Source organism: Bos mutus, chromosome 2 (assembly GCF_027580195.1).
Source record: "Bos mutus isolate GX-2022 chromosome 2, NWIPB_WYAK_1.1, whole genome shotgun sequence".
Taxonomy (NCBI): domain Eukaryota; kingdom Metazoa; phylum Chordata; class Mammalia; order Artiodactyla; family Bovidae; genus Bos; species Bos mutus.
Window position 1 is genome coordinate 44596564 of NC_091618.1, and position 18525 is coordinate 44615088.

Genomic DNA, 18525 nt, shown 5'->3' on the forward strand with positions numbered 1-18525 from the left:
GGAGCATTCTATAATATTATCATATTACAGTCCAAAAAATTTAGAATTCTGAAATACATCTGGAAAAAAAATTTCGAGAAGGGATTTGGACCTGAACTATCATCTCAGAGAGCAACTTGTGATAATCTTGTGAAGACAAAGTGAGCATACTTCACATACTTCACAACTTCTTTAATGCACACAAAACTAAAAAACTAGTTTGGATTTCTGACCCACAGAAATTGTGTTTCAAACTAATATTCTAGAAAACTACTCACACTTTTGAACAGAAAATATATATTTTGGAGGTTAGACTATCAAATTCTTTGTAATATTGAAAAGTTGGAGACAACATAAATGATCATTAGTAGAAAAATAACTACAGTTTGGTCACATGCTGAAAAGACCAAATTTAAGCAACAGTTTATTATGTAATAGTCCATATTATATGATATTAAATTATATAATAATGAAATAGAATTAACCAGAATCTGTAAGTATCAATATAGATAGATTTTCAAAATGAGAGTGTCAAAAGTTTACTTAATAATGTCTATATTTTACTATTTACGTATATACTTTAAAATATTTAGAATAATAAAAAATATTATAAATACAAATATGTATGATGAAGTACAAAAATACACACCATATACATAGAGTAGCTGCCTGAGGAGAGTTAAGAAGGGATTAGACAATAGGGAGGGAATATATGTATACCTATGGTTGATTCATATTGATGTTTCACAGAATACAACAAAATTCTATAAAACAATTATCCTTCAATTAAAAAATATATTAATTAAAACAAAAAAAAAGGGATTAGAACTAGGCAGGAGAATAAAACCTGTGCAGAAGGGGTTACGTTTATCCCATCTTCCTCTAAGGAGTTCTCTTTACCCTCAGAGGTCCAAGATGAGTCTACAACTCTTCGTGTAGAATTGCTCACCCCACATAGTTTTGAAACAAATAACTTATTCTTAGGTTCTTTGTGGTCTGACTAGTCCTAGGATAACACTTTGGGACTTGCTTGAAACTCTACTACTTTAGTAAGTACTAGCACAGTGTTTGAGAATGCTGTAACACACCTGATGTTAGAATATCAGAATTCTATATCATAATTCCAAATTGTATACCAATCCTATACAGTATCCCCAGAGTTATTAAGCTATATAAAACAAACAGTGATTTTTTTTTTCCCCACAAGACAAATCAAGACGGAAGGAAAGAATATCTGGATTGGATGGGGGGGAAAAAATCCAACTACAATAGCTTCACATATTTAAAATAATAAAACTGCTCTATGGCTTAATTTTTATTAAATAGATCTACCTTGAATTTAATTATTTTTTACTTCTCATTTTTCAGTATAAAATATTATTTATTTACCCTAACATACTAAAATATAATTTTACAACATAAAATAATTGGTTGTATTTACTGTAAGTTTTCTTTTCAGTTTAATACACATTTTCACCAATTAACAGTCAGTTGTCAACTACCAAAATAAAAATGTATCACCTTAGGAAAATCACATTTTCACAATGGATCATGGCTGCTGCTGAACTTTTAAAAATAAATCTTTACTAAAGTACCTGCATTGACAAATGGGATTCCATCATATGGGACATACTGGGATTTCCACATCAAGCGCGTAGCTGGCTTTGCTGGGCTCGGAGACTGGCGGGTCCCCCAAACACTCTGTGTTTGCTGCTTGTGAAATGTTAGGACGCTTTCCAATTCAGTCTCACTTACACAGTAGCCACGGTATGAATCTCCAATTTTCTGCATGTAGAAATTCAGTAACAAAATTATCAACAATTGTGCTTCATTGTACAAGAAATTTAATAAGGTGGTTGCCTAAGATGAAAGACGCATAATCTTGCAAAAGAGAATGTTATTTCTGCCCTCAGGTCAATGGTGTCTATTACAACCAGTAGGTCTGAGCTGAATTCAAACATCATCATCAAAAAGATACTTTGTAGTAGTTTGTTAGAGTATAATGCCAAACTCACTGCCAAAGTATCTTTATTAAAACATTGTTTGAGAGAATTAATACTTAGTGAAAATAGCTTGAAGAACATATTGTGTATTGATTCTTCCAAATAAAATTCTATCCCCGGATCCAACTAGATCAACATAAAATTAGCCACAAAGTACTGGTTCCCTGTGGGGCTTCTTCTACTGAAATAGATTTTTTTTTAATGTATTTATTCATTTATTTATTGGCTGCAAGGCATGTAGGATCTTAGTTTCCTGACCAGGAATCCAATCCACGCTCTCTGCAGTGAAAGCATGGAGTCTTAACCACTGGACCATCAGGGAAGTTCCTGAAATAAGATTTTGATATGATGAATGAATGTATTTGAAAACCTATGAAAATTGTGATCATTATCTCTTATAAAAAATGATGTCAAAGAATTTGCTTATTATATCAATATTCTATTAATGAAGATCTTCCTCTGAGAGAAATTCTGGACTAGTATCAAAAATAGTTATGGTTTTCTTTTATCTTACGGAAATTAACATAATTGCTTTTACCTAACATATACAGACCTTAGTAACTAACTAGGTTTCCCCTTTTGAAATGTAGATACTTAGATTACAGATGTGTGTGCATGTAAACACACACATATAATTCATTAAGATAAACATTCTTACTTTCAATTCATACTTCCATTCTTGTTTTTCTTTATTCTTCAGCTCCCATTTTAACTTCTACCTTGCTAATTTATTTTTAAGCATTTTTGTAAGCTGTCTTAAACTCTCCCTGAAACAAGGCAATGTATAAATATATCATATAAATAAATTGATAGTATCTATCTTGTATCTCTCAACTAAGAAAAAAGCTTTCTCTATACCAATAGACTTCTCTATACCAATTGGACTTCCCTGGTGGCTCAGATGGTAAAGCATCTGCCTACAATGCAGGAGACCTGGGTTCAATCCCTGGGTCAGAAAGATCTCCTGGAGAAGGAAATGGCAACCCACTCCAGTATTCTTGCCTAGAAAATCCCATTGACGGAAGAACCTGGTACTCCATGAGGCTGCAAAGAGTCGGACATGACTGAGCAACTTCACTTTCTTTCTTTCTTTATACCAACAGAAAATTTTTTTTAAACTGTGATCTCTTAAACTGAAATGCATTTAGATCTAGAACTGACTCCATGTAATGGCAACCCATTCCAGTACTCTTGCCTGGAAAACCCCACGGACGAAGGAGCCTGGCAAGCTACAGTCCATGGGGTTGCAAAAAGTTGGACAGGACTGAGCAACTTCACTTTCATGTTTCTCCCTTATAGGGAATAAGAGCAGAAATGTGGAATAGGGATCTTGTTGATCCTAATTAGACTAAATATTTCACCTGGCAAGAATACAGTTAACAAAAGTAAGGTATGAACATACTGTTGTACGTACACTCTGAGCCATAATAAAAAGAGATAATCTAATGCCAAACAATACATTATCTATTATTTCCCTTAAAAATAATGAAAATGCCTGTGCTTATGAATTTTCTTCTAGCCTAGATAGTTCTTCATCAAAATATCCCCTACAAATAAAAGTAGGGACATAAAGTCTAGCTATGACATGTTTTTACAAATAAAATAGATTATATAATGTTGTCAGTGAAAGGAAAAATTCAGAACTACAATGTAGTCAAACCCATATCAGGAGATAAAAGTTTAATTCAGTATTGAAATTTTTCCAACTAATAAATTTTGGTCAAATCTAAAAAATGCCTATAAGAAAAACATCATTAAATAGAAACTCAAAAAAGTAAAAAGGACTAGGAAACAGTATTTTAAAGCAAAATGCATAAAATATTTCTTCAGTCATTAACCAAAAATGTTTTTCACTATTGATACAGCTTGAAGAAAAAAAAGAGAATCCTTCACTGAGCTAATTCAGGCTGTTAAACAGTTTCAACTAATTTCTTGCAAGATACATGATGTTAGATAAGCTACACAATGTACCATGGTATAAAATGAAGTAATTTGGCCCTTTAATTGCCAATGCTTTAATGTCCATAGCATTTAATGAAGTTTATAATAATGATTTTTAAAACTTTCATCAGGACCTCTTTGGTGGCACAGTGGATAAGAATCCACCTGCCAATGCAGGGGACACGGGTTCGATTCCTAGTCTGAGAGGATTCCACGTGCCATGGAACAATTAAGCCTGTGCACAACTACTGAGCCCTCGCTCTAGAGCCCATGAACTGCAACTACTGAGACCCCATGTGCCGAGAGCCTATGCTCCACCAGTAAAGCCACTGCAACGAGAAGCCCGCACACAGCACTGAGGAGTGCCCCACTTGCTGCAACTAGAAAAAACCTGCACAGAAATCAATGAAGACCCAGCACAGCCAAAAATATATAAATTTCATGGTTGACAAATCATTTTGTTTTTTTAAAAAAACAACAACAACAAAACCCTTCATCAAAGAACAAGAATAGTAACTTTAGGAAGAAACCATTGAAAAACCATGACTAACAAAAAGGTGAGGGGAAAAAAAATCTTACTGTCTATACATACATATAAGTATGTAACTTAGAAAAGCAAAAACAATGATAATGTCCTAACAAACGTAATACATCGTTTGACTTCATGATAAGAAATTTCCTCAACATGTTAAAACCGATGTAATGCTTTTCCTTCTCGTATTTTAAGAATGTTTAAAACAATGAAGCATTTTAATAATTAAATACTAATTATCATGTATGGTTTATATGTAGAAAACCATGATCCCTTCCCTCAAAAAGTATACAGTCTAAATGTTATGTAATAATGAATAACCCAAGATAGCAAATAATTAAGAATGGTTATGGTAATCATTTTCAAAGAATTTTAAGAGAGAAATAGGCAAAAAATAACTATTAGAATATTTCAGAAAAGAAATATAGGACTTGCACTGGGATTTGAAGAATAGTAGTTAGAAAGGTAAGTAGAAGAAAAAAAATAACATTAGGAAATGGATATAAAAACAATTGAAGGGGGTATAAAGGAAGATTCTGAAGTGCTAGTATAAAGTAAGAAGACTGGGCTAATACAAATGAAAGTTAAATTGGAGAAAAGTAAGAAATAAAATAGGACAAGATTAAGTGATATCAGATTATGAATGATCTTGAAAGCTAGTAACAAGTGGCTAAATGATGTGGAAAAAATAACACTGAGCTTACTGGGCAGTGAGAAAAGATAATGAAAGTAGTATGTAAAGATAAGTAGTTTTAGGGACTTCTCTAGTGGTACAGTGGTTAAGATTTCACCTTCTAATGCAGAGTGTGTGGATTCAATCCCCTGGTCAGGGAACTAAGACCCCCACATGCTGCTGCTGCTGCTAAGTCATGTCAGTAGTGTCAACTCTGTGCAACCCCATAGACGGCAGCCCACCAGGCTCCCCCGTCCCTGGGATTCTCCAGGCAAGAACACTGGAGTGGGTTGCCATTTCCTTCTCCAATGCATGAAAGTGAAAAGTGAAAGTGAAGTGGCTCAGTCGTATCCGACTTTTAGGGACTTCATGGACTGCAGCCCACTAGGCTCCTCCATCCATGGGATTTTCCAGGCAAGAGTACTGGAGTGGGGTGCCATTGCCTTCTCCACACATGACTCATGGCCAAAAAGCCAAAACATACAAAACAGAAGCCATATTGTAACAAATTCATTGAAGACTTTAAAAATGGCCCACATCAAAAAAAAAAAAAAAGATTGGTAGTTTTAGAAAACCACACAGTAAGGACTAGAAATGGAAGATTCAAAGAGATTAATGGGAAGGCTGTTACTATAACTGAGTTCAAGATTATAAAAAGCTGTGGAAGAGGCTCTTTTTAAACCATTTTAAAGGAAAAACTAAAAATATCAGGTGATTATCTAAATATGGGAAAAATAATCGAAAACTTTATATCTAAGAAAATGGTATTTGTCATTATACAGACAAGAAATTTAGGAAGTAGAGCTAGTTATGGTATGTTAGATAATTTCTGTTTAGGATATGGTGAATTTGAGGTAAAGTTCAAGTAAAGCTTCAAGTAAGTAGCTGAAGATCTGGGACAAAAGCAAGGGAAGAATTAAAGAACTGGTCATAGAGAATTGGGATCATTTTTATAAAAGTGAGAATTTAAAGTCAACAAAGTTGGGAAGCTCTTCAAGGGATAAGAAGTAGAGAAACAAGATAAGGTCAAACAGTGAACCTTGAAGAATTTCCACTGAGAATATGAAAACAAATAAGTGCAGGCAAAGAAAGAGAAGGAATGATTAAAAGATTAAACATAAAGAAACATGAAGTTTCATGGAAGACAAGGAAAAGATTGTAAGAGAAGAAATGAAAATGAAGAATGAAGGGATTTATATGATCTCTGCTTTAACAGATCTTATAATCCCTAAGGAATAAAATAATAGATGAGGAGCACAAACATAAAATATTACAGACACAGCCTCTATTAGTTATACTCAAAAGTAGACAATGAATTATAGTTATAATCAACTAAGTCAATCTACATAAGGATTTTTTTTTTTTTTTTTTAAGGATTACTTTTTAACTCACCTCACAGCTCCTAAGACGGCAGGCCCATATAGGTGTGTTAGAAGAAAGTGGCTGGAGTGGAGCCAAAAGAGGTTCTTCAAGTATCCTGGGATAGGTAAGAATATATATTAATATATATTACCAGGTACACAGACACACAGAGCATTCAGTTGCTTTTTCCTCTTGCCAGTCAAAGACAATACTGAAGTCATCAAGGAGAAACTGTAATGATGAAAGATTATTCTGATGGCTGTAACTATGCTTTTTTTCAATCATTAGTATTTTATCAATTGCTAACAAATTCAACTACTTTATATGTCTTTCTCAGAGCTTATTTTGTATTCTTATACATTTTTCATTTCACAAAAAATGGGCTAATAAACCATCTTCAAGTGACTTATTAATAGTAACACGATATTCTGTCTAAGATTAAATGTCACTTAACTTGTTAACTTTAAAATATTTTCATAGAACAATTAAAATATAAATACAAAACCCATGTCTATATTTCCCTAAATTATTATAGTGTTATTTTATGGCAAAAATAAAAGCTGAAATAGATATGAACAAAAAACATTTTAAACAATTTACTACAGAGGTGATAAAATGTGATGCATAAAATGTGATGAACCATTAAAAATTATAGGGCCTAGAATAGATATTTCTTTACTTTAAAAACTCTATTAATGCTAGATGTTTTCAGGTTTCTTCAAAGATAACAAGCAAGCATCACTGAGGTAAAGTAGCACTTTGATCTTTTACAGCTTCTAAAGTAGTTTTCTTGTTGCCAAGATGCTATCAAAATGATTTAAAGATGTACTTGATGATGACTTGTATTTCTGATCTTGTATTTCTTGCATTTCTGATCTTCTCTATAGGCAGCCAGCTGTAAATGTGATATCGTAAAAAGTGATTTCCATGGTGATATACAAAGATGAGCTCCTCCTTCCCACTGACTCACCTGGTCACTGTCTTTTTGGGCAATGTGAGGGATGCCTGTGGATGAAGAACGTAACTACTGTTACTGTCTGCTAGAGCATCCACTCTTACAGCTGGTAAGTTTCTGTCACTCGGTTTCTCTTCAGAGACATCTTAACAAGAGTAAGAACAAAGCAACATTAATACCTTAAAAGACGATGAGAATGTAACTAACTGAAACTAATATATTTGAAACAGGAAAGGGAAGATATGCTCTGAAGCTAAAGATAATAAAACTTATAATACTTTACTGAGAATTTCTCTGATAAACTTGCTTTTAAACTGTAAAACTGATTATTGAAGCTTTATAATTAAGTTTTGGAACTTATATTGAACAGCTAGGATATAAAAATGGCAGAAGTAACATATTAAAAGAACCGCAATATAACAAGAAAATGTAAAACTAACTCCTTTTTGTTTCTATATCATGTTTATGTTTTCTGAAAACTATGTTTTTTCTCTTAAGTTTTAACAACTGCTATCAAAGCCACAGAATCATAACACTAAATTAAGAATATCTACCCTAAATCATTATCTAAGAAAAAATCACAACAGTGTAGCTATGATGTTAGAAAAGAGATTCAAATAGATGGAAAAGGAAAGAAAGCAAAAGGAAGAGAACTAATAGGGATAATAGGGATATTAAATAGGTAAAGAAAGAATAAAATAAATAAGGAGCATGATTCTTTCGGAATCTGAAGGAACAAAGTAAAGAAGAAGAGAGCAAAGAGGACATGAGAAGAATATTTTACAAATGAATGTCATATGCCTAACAACAATATTGATAAAAATACAAATATAAAAATGTCTCCAGTAGCTATTAGCACTATGTTCTTGTTATTATTGCTGTTATTATTACTGTTATTAAAGTTAAGAAGAATTTATTTTATGCTCACTGGTCATTTGGGAGGAAGCAAGAGTCAACCAGCTTCATAGAATTCCAAAATGAAATAGACAGCTAACCTAGACAGGAGTTGAAAAATGAACTTGAAATTTATTTGGGCTAAGAAACTTTTTCTAATCATTCAGTTCACAATCTTACCCAAAGAAATCCACTTTAGCACTGACTTTCATGGGGTGATTTTCTGAAATATACATTTGTTCTTTAAAACATTCTTAAATCCCTTATATCCCATAATTACTCACCTTGAGGACTATTCTCATCCACAAGTGGTCCCTGAGGTATAATCACTTGTGTCATTCCTGTCTGGGGAGATGGAATTACACGCAGCACCTGTCCATTTTCTGATGGGCTGGCAACAATCATCTTGGAAGCATTTTAAAAAAATCAAGTGCATAAGTCTATAATGATTCAACAGAATCACTACTTAGAAAACTGTTAGACATGCCTACCTCAACAATGGATACTATCATTTCCCTCACTTTATAGATGAAAACACAAGGTACATAACATTTTATTTCCCCCCAAAGTCTCTCAGTCGATAAACGGTAAAACTAGGATTCAAAACAGGTAGTCTGACCCTATGTTCTATGATCTTAATCATTGCATGGGTATGAAGTCTAATTACTTAGTAACCTGAACACGTCTCTGACTGGATTAAAGATAATTTACTTTTTTCTACTTACTGTATTATCCACACGTTTGACCTATTTGTGTGATAATCACTAGTCTCATAGTTTAATTTTCATTTAAAAACAGTAACTTGTAAAACGTTTAGTTAAACAGGATTTTTATATCTCCGCATTTTTTATATGCTGTCTTGATCCATAAAGAATAATAGAGTGCCCCCAAAGTCTGAAAACATACAGAAATTGTATATTTATTATTTCCTTTGTTTTTTTCTCAGTTTAGCAAATGAATTCATTGCCTCAAATTTAGAGGAATGTAAACTGAGAAAGCATGTAAGCTGAAGAAAAACATTTTGAGCCTATGATTTAAAATATAACTAAAATATTATTTAAAAATAAGTTTATCCTTTATTTCCAGACTTTCTAGACACCTTATAAACTTTATTACCTAAAAAACTACTAACAGTTTTACTGCTTTACCCAAAAACCCCTGTCTTCAGTTTTCCCTAAGGCAGGAAAGTCTCCTTAAGCATTCCAACCTACTTTGTCAAGTCTCACTTTTGGTATGTAAAACATGGAAACATTACTAATGGCCTGATAGAGACAGTATTCTTACTCGAGGGTCATTTGAAAACCTTTACATTTGGCGGAGGCAACAAACCTACACCCCAACAAAATAGAATGCCTTAAGTACAATCATAAACATTTCCCAGAAATTCAGATTAGGAATTCTCTCCTTCCCCCAATGTTTATCATGTTTGTTGAGCTAAACATATCTTGCCATACCTCTTATCACCTCAGCATGAAAAAAAACCTGTAAACCCTGATGATGACAACTGCTTTTCATTTGTTGAGTTCATACTAGTGGCAGGACTTTCCTTAATCTTCATGAGCTATATACATTTTATACATGAGGAAATAGTTACACAGAGGCTACAAAACCCATGCAAGGTAACAGAGAGCTATATATACAGTTCTGAGCTGAAATTCAAACCCAAGCAGCCCTACTCCTTTTAACCACTACTCTGTACTGCCTTAGTCTTCTACCCATAATCGCAAGTGTACTATGTTGCATCCCAATACCTGATGATGCTACTTAACCTAAAAAAAAGACAAAAAGAAAACAATACAAAAACCCTGCTGGACTTTAAAAGGCAATAATAATAATAGTTTTAAATTCTTTCCATATAAATGAAATTAAATATATGTGAAAAATATTTCATTCATTCTTATAAAAGTGTTGTGGTTATTTTTAAATCCAAATATATATATATATATATATATATATATATATAATAATTTAATTTATTCAACCATACGGAAATTTCATAATTAAGAATAATTTATGAAATATCTTCTTAATTTTGAAACTGTTTCTCAACAGTGAAAAAGAATCTCCTCTATTTTCTGTTTTCTTACCTTATTCCACCTGGTACCTTAAAAACTATTTTCAATTCCTATAATTTGTCAATGGTGATGATAACATTACTACTTCTATTACCAAAAAAGTAATCATCTTTAATCTTTGCTATGAAAACAAACATAGTTTTGAAGAGTCATCTGCTGCAATACATTCTATTTGAGGCCCACCACAAATAGGCTTCCCTGGTGGCTCAGATGATAAAGCGCCCGCCTGCAATGTGGGAGACCTGGGTTCGATCCCTGGGTTGGGAAGATCCCCTGGAGAAGAAAATGGCAACCCACTCCAGTATTCTTGCCTGGAGAATCCCATGGACAGAGGACCCTGATAGGCTACAGTCCATGGGGTTGCAAAGAGTCGGACACGACTGAGCAACTTCACTTCACTCCACAAAAATTATCAGAAAATCTTGGCTAATGAGTAGTTTTATATTTACTGGGCTCTTTGTGTACAATATTTCTAGTAAATAAAAAACATCATCCCTGATTCATTCTAAAACCTCCTTCCATCCATAGGAGATTCACCCACTACAGAAACTTTGCTAGTTCACTGATAGCTTAAAAAAAAGTCATTTCTTACAAAAAGCTCTACTTGTTGGGAGGTACTGACAATGGGGAAAGCTATCTATGCATATATGAAGGTAGGGGGCATATGGGAGGGAAATCTGTATTTTCTGCTCAATTTTACAGTGAACCTAAAACTGATCTTAAAATTAAAAGTCTATTAAAATAAACAATAAAAATTAAAAATCTCCACCAAGTTTCCCAGAATATCACCAGCTTCTGATCTTTGGTTCTTTGGAGAAAGTAACTAGTTACATTCCATTTGTTGCTTACATTTAATTTCCAAGTTCCTGACGTGTTTCCTTATTTCACAACTTCAAATAACTCTCTATATCACCTCCTACCCCAAACAGTGTAAAAATCACCTTTATAATTACTGCAGATAGGAAATTTAATACAATTACAGAGAGAATGAAACCTCCAACTTTTTTCAGACCCAGATAAATAAATAATTTTAACATGCTTTTTAGGAAAGTTACCATGTGTAAAATGAGCACCCTTCATACATTCAGACTCTTGTATCCTTCCATTAGAAAATACAGACTTTCTAAACGTTCTGATAGAAACTAGAATAAATTTCAAATATCAAGGGAAATTACAGAAGCATTTCATTCTGAACATGAAATATTAAAATGGATCTGTTCACATCTAAATTATTTGTTGTTTATTAATCTCTGCTGGTGATACAGTATGGTTACAGAAGCTTACCCTTACTTTGCATTTCTTTTTTTTTCCTTACTTTGCATTTCAGTCCTGAAGCCCAGAAAATGTTGAGCTTGAACATAACACAAAAAAGTTGTCTACAATTAGCCCCCTCTCAGTCAATAACTCTCAACCCCAAAATTTAACTGGATTAAAAGGGAGCCAAAGGACATAGATTAACTCTAGAATGCTCTAGACTAGAAACAAAAACAAAGACTAATTTTGGGTTATTATAAATGGTTGCCTGAAAGTGAAAGTGAAAGTGAAGCAGCTCAGTCGTGTCCGACTCTTTGCGACCCCATGGACTGTAGCCCACCAGGCTCCTCTGTCCATGGGATTCTCCAGGCAAGAACACTGCAGTGGGTTGCCACTTCTTTCTCCAGGGGATCTTCCCAACCCAGGGATTGAACCCAGGTCTCCCACATTGCAGGCAGACGCTTTAACCTCTCACCCAAATGGTAGCCTACTTAAACATAGTTGATATTTGAAGTTAAGATTTTAAAAGTAATTTTTATTATTGAATTAAAATTCACTGTAGGAAAATTTGAAAAAACAACCAAAACATATATATTATTGTTCATATTATTGCTAATATAAGTATATTATTAATCAGAGAGCAATTTAGAAGTTTTTCTCAATTTTATTTCAATCAAAACCATCTTTCACCTCTATTACTCAACTTATGAACTTGGTCATAAATACTTCTGGCTAACAATTTAAAGCACCGTTTTCAATTTTATACATTGTTATTCACATGACATCTACATATTGACCTACAAAATCAATAAGGGTATGTCTAAATTCCATCATTTCATTGGTACTTTCATCGCTTTCTTTTTCTTCAAGAAAGCACACCAGCATGTGGCATGCAAATCAGTAAATGAGATGCTGATAGAGCAAATAACCTTGAGTTCAGCTAAAGGCATAAACAAAAAATAAATGTAAGTTATATGTAAGCTCTGGCACGTTAGCACTAGTGACCAATTACGTTACATTTCCAACTGCTCTCAAAGCACAAGTTTGCCTAGACAAGGTGGTAGCTGTGTCTATTGGTTTGAAGTACTATTTGTGGTTCTGAAAGGAAATAATCTATTACGTTTTATTTCTGATTGCACGACACAGCATGCATTAGTTCCCCAACCAGGGATCAAACCTGAGCCCATAGCAAAGAAAGCATGGAATGTTAGCCACTGGACCAGCAGAGAATTCCTAGGAAATCTTTTAAAATCCTTACATAACTTAAAAATGAGTATCATAGAGACAGTGTGTCAAGAAATTAAGATCATCAAGTTAGACTAATACATTTTGCCAAACAGCAGAAAATTGGTTATTTTAAAAACCTACTCACCATTTGTGCGTTAGAATCCCCCAATGACTGAAGCTCATATTGAACAGGTTGCCCATTTTGGTCCACTAGATGGAATTGCTCTGCAGAGAGGGTCTGTGCCTGAGTCAGGGGCCCTGGTATATTCTGAGATGTGAGTGAACCGTCCTCTTCAGGAGTAGTAACGGGTAAAACTCTAGGCGAACCATCTTGTCCAAAAGAAGGCTCACTGGAGTCCATATAGGTTAGATGCTTTTGCAAACAAAAAAGTCACTTGAGTGTTTGTAAAATATGTCACAATTTTTTAAAACAGAGAATGTTTATGATAAAAAAATGGAAACATTCATTTTTCAGTTCATTATTCACTTTACTTTTTGTAAGGGTTATCAATTCAGACTGATCTAGACAGAAGTTGTTAAGTGAAACTGTTGAGTTTTATTATTATTTTACTGCAAATTGTTCACTGGAATACAACGTGAAATGATGAAACATAATTCAACATGCAGATTTTTCTTTATACATAAATCTTCATGAATATATCACTTTCTTAAGTTCTATAATATAAAATTAAATAAATGATAGGATTATGGAAAATTAAATGTTAAAATTCTTGAATATATTAAATATAACACTATTTGTTTTCCTTTGAATGAAAAAAAGTTCCCAGTTGAATCCCTACTTCAAATACCTGAGAATCTGTTTTTGACTCTTCAGAATCATTATGGTTGACTTTTAATGAATCAACAGACTGTTCCATGCTGATATCATATTCAATTCCATTTTATTCTGTTGTTTAACAGCTGAAAGAGTTTAAATGCCTGATCAAATAAAATACATAATATTTTTATAGAATGTTTGTCTTAAATAAATTCCTCATCTCTCTGTATTACCCCACACAACTCAGGTTAAGTAATTTATACCCTATAAGATTAAGAAAATAAATTTGTTAAATGATTTGCAAAGGCACCAGAGTAAATTCAAGGCAGAGCAAAGACTAATGTTATGTACTTTACTCACCCTATCCTTAATTATACATATGTACTGGTTTATTCTGGAGAAGGAAATGGCAGCCCACTCCAGTATTCTTGCCTGGGAAATCTCATGGACGGAGGAGCCTGGTGGGCTGTAGTCCATGGGGTTGCAAAGAGTCGGGCACGACTGAACAACTAAAACACTGGTTTATTAAGACTGTTGCTACGTGACAGACACTGTTGTTACATGCTTTCAGACACTTCTAAAATTCTCGTTTTACAAAGATTTACTCTAAATGAAAATGTTTAATTTTATGAGATGTGCCATATGATAGCATTACAGAATTTTAAAAGACATTTTGGTGCAGATGGAGATTATATACATACAACTCTTACCATAACATACAACCATACCACTTAACACTGGAATGACAAGCTTTGAAAAGGAAGAAATATGTATTCCAAAAAGATTAGGTCTAGTACAGTGGTTTTCAACAGGTGGTGATTTTGCCCCTACATATACCTCCAACATCCCCTTACTCCCTGGGGATATTGCTAAATCACTGTATGTAAAACAATAAACTTTGACCCTTACTTCATATCAAAGATTAACCTGAAATGTATCATATACTATAAAACTATAAAACTTCTAGACAAAAGCAGTAGAGAAAATCTTTTTGACTTTGGGTTTAGCAGAGATATCTTAAACAGGACACAAAAAGCATGAAATATAAAAGATAAAAGTCTACAAATTGGACTTTTTTAAAGACAGTGTTCTGTAGTCAAATGGTCTGGGTCTGAATTTCAGCTTTATACCTAAATTAGTTAACTACTCTGAGATTTAGTTTTTTTTAAAGTGATGAAATTTGCTCATTACAGATCAGAATATATTTGCAGAACATACACCTGGAAAAAACTTTTTCTGTATTCGAACTCTGTAAAGAACTGCTTTGGCTCAGTTATAAGACAACAACCCAATCAACAGTAGGCAAAATATTTGAAGGACACTTCACTAAAGAAGCCACAAAACTATAGCTGCTGCTAAGTCGCTTCAGTCGTGGCTGACTCTGTGCGACCCCACAGACAGCAGCCCACCAGGCTCCCCCGTCCCTGGGATTCTCCAGGCAAGAACACTGAAGTGGGTCGCCATTTCCTTCTCCAATGCATGAAAGTGAAAAGTGAAAGTGAAGTCACTCAGTCGTGTCCGACTCTTAGCGATCCCATGGATTGCAGCCTATCCCCTGGGATTGCAGAACCTACCAATGGCACTCCTCCCCATGGATTGCAGCCTATGGGGATTTGCCAGGCAAGAGTACTGGAATGGGGTAAAACTATAGCTAGAGCAAGACAAATGCTGTATGACCTCTCTCACATGTGGAATCTTAAACAAATGCAAGCTCACAGATACAGAGAACAGACTAGTGGCTGCCACAGGCAAGGGGGTTGGCAGTGGGAGATATGGATGAAGGGGTTTAAAAAAAAAAAAAAGGAAGAAAATTCCCTGGCAGTCCAGTGGTTAGGACTCAGTGCTTTCACTGCCAGGCCTGGGGTTCGATCCCTGGTTGGGGAACTAAGATCCCGTATGCCATGTGGTGCAGCCAAAAAAATAAAAACAAACCTTTCTAAAAAAAAAGTCTTATATTTAAAAAGCAATCAGATTGCCTGTAAACTAAAGCCAGTAACAAAACATAGTACATGAATTTAAAAATTATCTTGAAATTTTTGGTTAAGTTACTGCACTCTGGACAAGGTTGCAGTTAGGGTGAACAAGAAAATGTATTACTTCTTCATTAACTTATAAAATAAAAATTGAGAAAGTTTTGTCAGTAAAACTGTATAAAATCGTTGAAGACAGTGTTCTGTAGTCAAATGGTCTGGGTCTGAATTTCAGCTTTATACTTAAATTAGTTAACTACTCTGAGATTTAGTTTTTCTCTACTGTAAACTGGCATTTATACTGCATCTCCCTCACAAGGCTGTTAAAAAGATTAAACAAAATAATGTATGCAAAGGGCTTGGTGCAATTCCCAGAACATTGTCAGTACCTAATAAATTATTCCTACTACCTATAATTATACAAACTAAGATTAAAAATCTACCTATCTATAAATAATTTGATTCCTGAAGACAAAAATCTGTTAAATATCAGTCATCTCATTGATGTAATCAAAATTTACCTGGGCTTAGTATAAAGCTTCTCAATGTACTTTTCTATACTATCTTTAAAAATTAAAAAAGTGTTACATTTTCAGATGACTAACAAGTTCTATTTCAATATTACTGTTTTAAATCCAACATCTTGCATGTAGTAAAAAACAAAGGGTCAGTCTAGATTTGATTAAAAAAACCAATACGTCAACTTTTCTGAACTCCAATTACTAGTTCATTAAAGATCCCACTCAGTTCTAAGATTTTATGTTCCTAATAGTTGATTATCTTGATGACTTCTAAAATTAATTTAACTGTCATTTATTAACTGACTTCTAATGTGCACTGAGTATAAAAATAACTATTCAAACAAAAAATGTTGACAGAGTTTAGATCCAATTAATTCAAGTCCTACTGAGGGACTTAAAATTGAAATAACTGCTGTCAAGAATACAATTTTTAAGTAAATTAAATACATTGAGATATTCACTGTCTAGACATGGTGACATTAAGAAATATTTTTGATTCTTGCCTGGGAAATCCCACGGACAGAGGAGCCTGGTGGGCTACAGTCCATGGGGTTGCAAGGAATTAGAAATAAACGAATCTGGATTGCCCTTTCCCAGTGGTCAGAAAATCTGGGCTGTGTTCAGAACCAGAAAGCAGAAAGCCAAAGTCCTTAGGCAGCTGAGATAAAAACCTTTGATGAAAAGAAAAAAAAAGAAATATTTTTGAGACTATTCTAATTTTTAAATACCAGCACTATTAACACAGAATAAAGATTATTAATTATCATAGCTATAAAATAATTTAATGCTTACTGAATGCTTATCATATTTTTTTCAACCCCCATTGACTGTAGCCTGCCAGGCTCCTCTGTCCATGGAAATCTCTAGGCAAGAATACTGGATTGAGTAGCCATTTCTTTAGAGTGCCTGATGAACTATGGAATGAGGTTTGTGACATTGTACAGGAGACAGGGATCAAGACCATCCCCATGGAAAAGAAATGCAAAAAAGCAAAATGGCTGTCTGGGGAGGCCTTACAAATAGCTGTGAAAAGAAGAGAAGCAAAAAGCAAAGGAGAAAAGGAAAGATATAAGCATCTGAATGCAGAGTTCCAAAGACTAGCAAGAAGAGATAAGAAAGCCTTCTTCAGCAATCAATGCAAAGAAATAGAGGAAAACAACAGAATGGGAAAGACTAGGGATCTCTTCAAGAAAATCAGAGATACCAAAGGAACATTTCATGCAAAGATGGGCTCGATAAAGGACAGAAATGGTATGTACCTAACAGAAGCAGAAGATATTAAGAAGAGATGGCAAGAATACACAGAAGAACTGTACAAAAAAGATCTTCACGACCCAGATAATCATGATGGTGTGATCACTCACCTAGAGCCAGACATCCTGGAATGTGAAGTCAAGCGGGCCTTAGAAAGCATCACTACGAACAAAGCTAGTTGAGGTGACGGAATTCCAGTTCAGCTATTCCAAATCCTGAAAGATGATGCTGTGAAAGTGCTGCACTCAATATGCCAACAAATTTGGAAAACTCAGCAGTGGCCACAGGTCTGGAAAAGGTCAGTTTTCATTCCAATCCCAAAGAAAGGCAATGCCAAAGAATGCTCAAACTACCGCACAATTGAACTCATCTCACACACTAGTAAAGTAATGCTCAAAATTCTCCAAGCCAGGCTTCAGCAATATGCGAACCATGAACTTCCTGATGTTCAAGCTGGTTTTAGAAAAGGCAGAGGAACAAGAGATCAAATAGCCAACATCCACTGGATCATGGAAAAAGCAAGAGAGTTCCAGAAAAACATCTATTTCTGCTTTATTGACTATGCCAAAGCCTTTGACTGTGTGGATCACAATAAACTGTGGAAAATTCTGAAAGAGATGGGAATACCAGACCACCTGATCTGCCTCTTGAGAAATTTGTATGCAGGTCAGGAAGCAACAGTTAGAACTGGACATGGAACAACAGACTGGTTCCAAATAGGAAAAGGAGTACGTCAAGGCTGTATATTGTCACCCTGTTTATTTAACTTATATGCAGAGTACATCATGATAAACGCTGGACTGGAAGAAACACAAGCTGGAATCAAGACTGCTGAGAGAAATATCAATAACCTCAGATATGCGGATGACACCACCCTTATGGCAGAAAGTGAAGAGGAACTCAAAAGCCTCTTGATGAAAGTGAAAGAGGAGAGTGAAAAAGTTGGCTTAAAGCTCAACATTCAGAAAACGAAGATCATGGCATCCGGTCCCACCACTTCATGGGAAATAGATGGGGAAACAGTGGAAACAGTGTCAGACTTTATTTTTCTGGGCTCCAAAATCACTACAGATGGTGACTGCAGCCATGAAACTAAAAGACGCTTAC

The 18525-nt window shown here is 34.3% G+C and overlaps 1 protein-coding gene across 14 annotated transcripts in view; it reads right to left on the reverse strand.

The window, feature by feature from the left end:
• Nucleotides 1-18525, reverse strand: part of CARF (calcium responsive transcription factor) — an 80024-nt gene that overhangs the window by 53820 nt on the left and 7679 nt on the right. For 9 of the 14 annotated variants that reach the window (XR_011467695.1, XR_011467696.1, XR_011467697.1 and 6 more), the window contains 6 exons: nt 13705-13816; nt 13041-13268; nt 8624-8744; nt 7461-7590; nt 6521-6605; nt 1575-1764 (listed from right to left, as the gene is read on the reverse strand). Coding sequence is in view for 11 of the 14 variants with exons in the window: in XM_070387986.1 (XP_070244087.1) it covers nt 1575-1764; nt 6521-6605; nt 7461-7590; nt 8624-8744; nt 13041-13268; nt 13705-13773 (823 nt within the window). In the remaining 3 variants the exon portion in view is untranslated. Of the gene's footprint in view, nt 1-1574; nt 1765-6520; nt 6606-7460; nt 7591-8373; nt 8441-8623; nt 8780-13040; nt 13269-13704; nt 13835-18525 lie in introns of those variants that run through there. The other 5 variants (XM_070387972.1, XM_014480974.2, XM_070388014.1 and 2 more) reach the window with 4 other exon arrangements.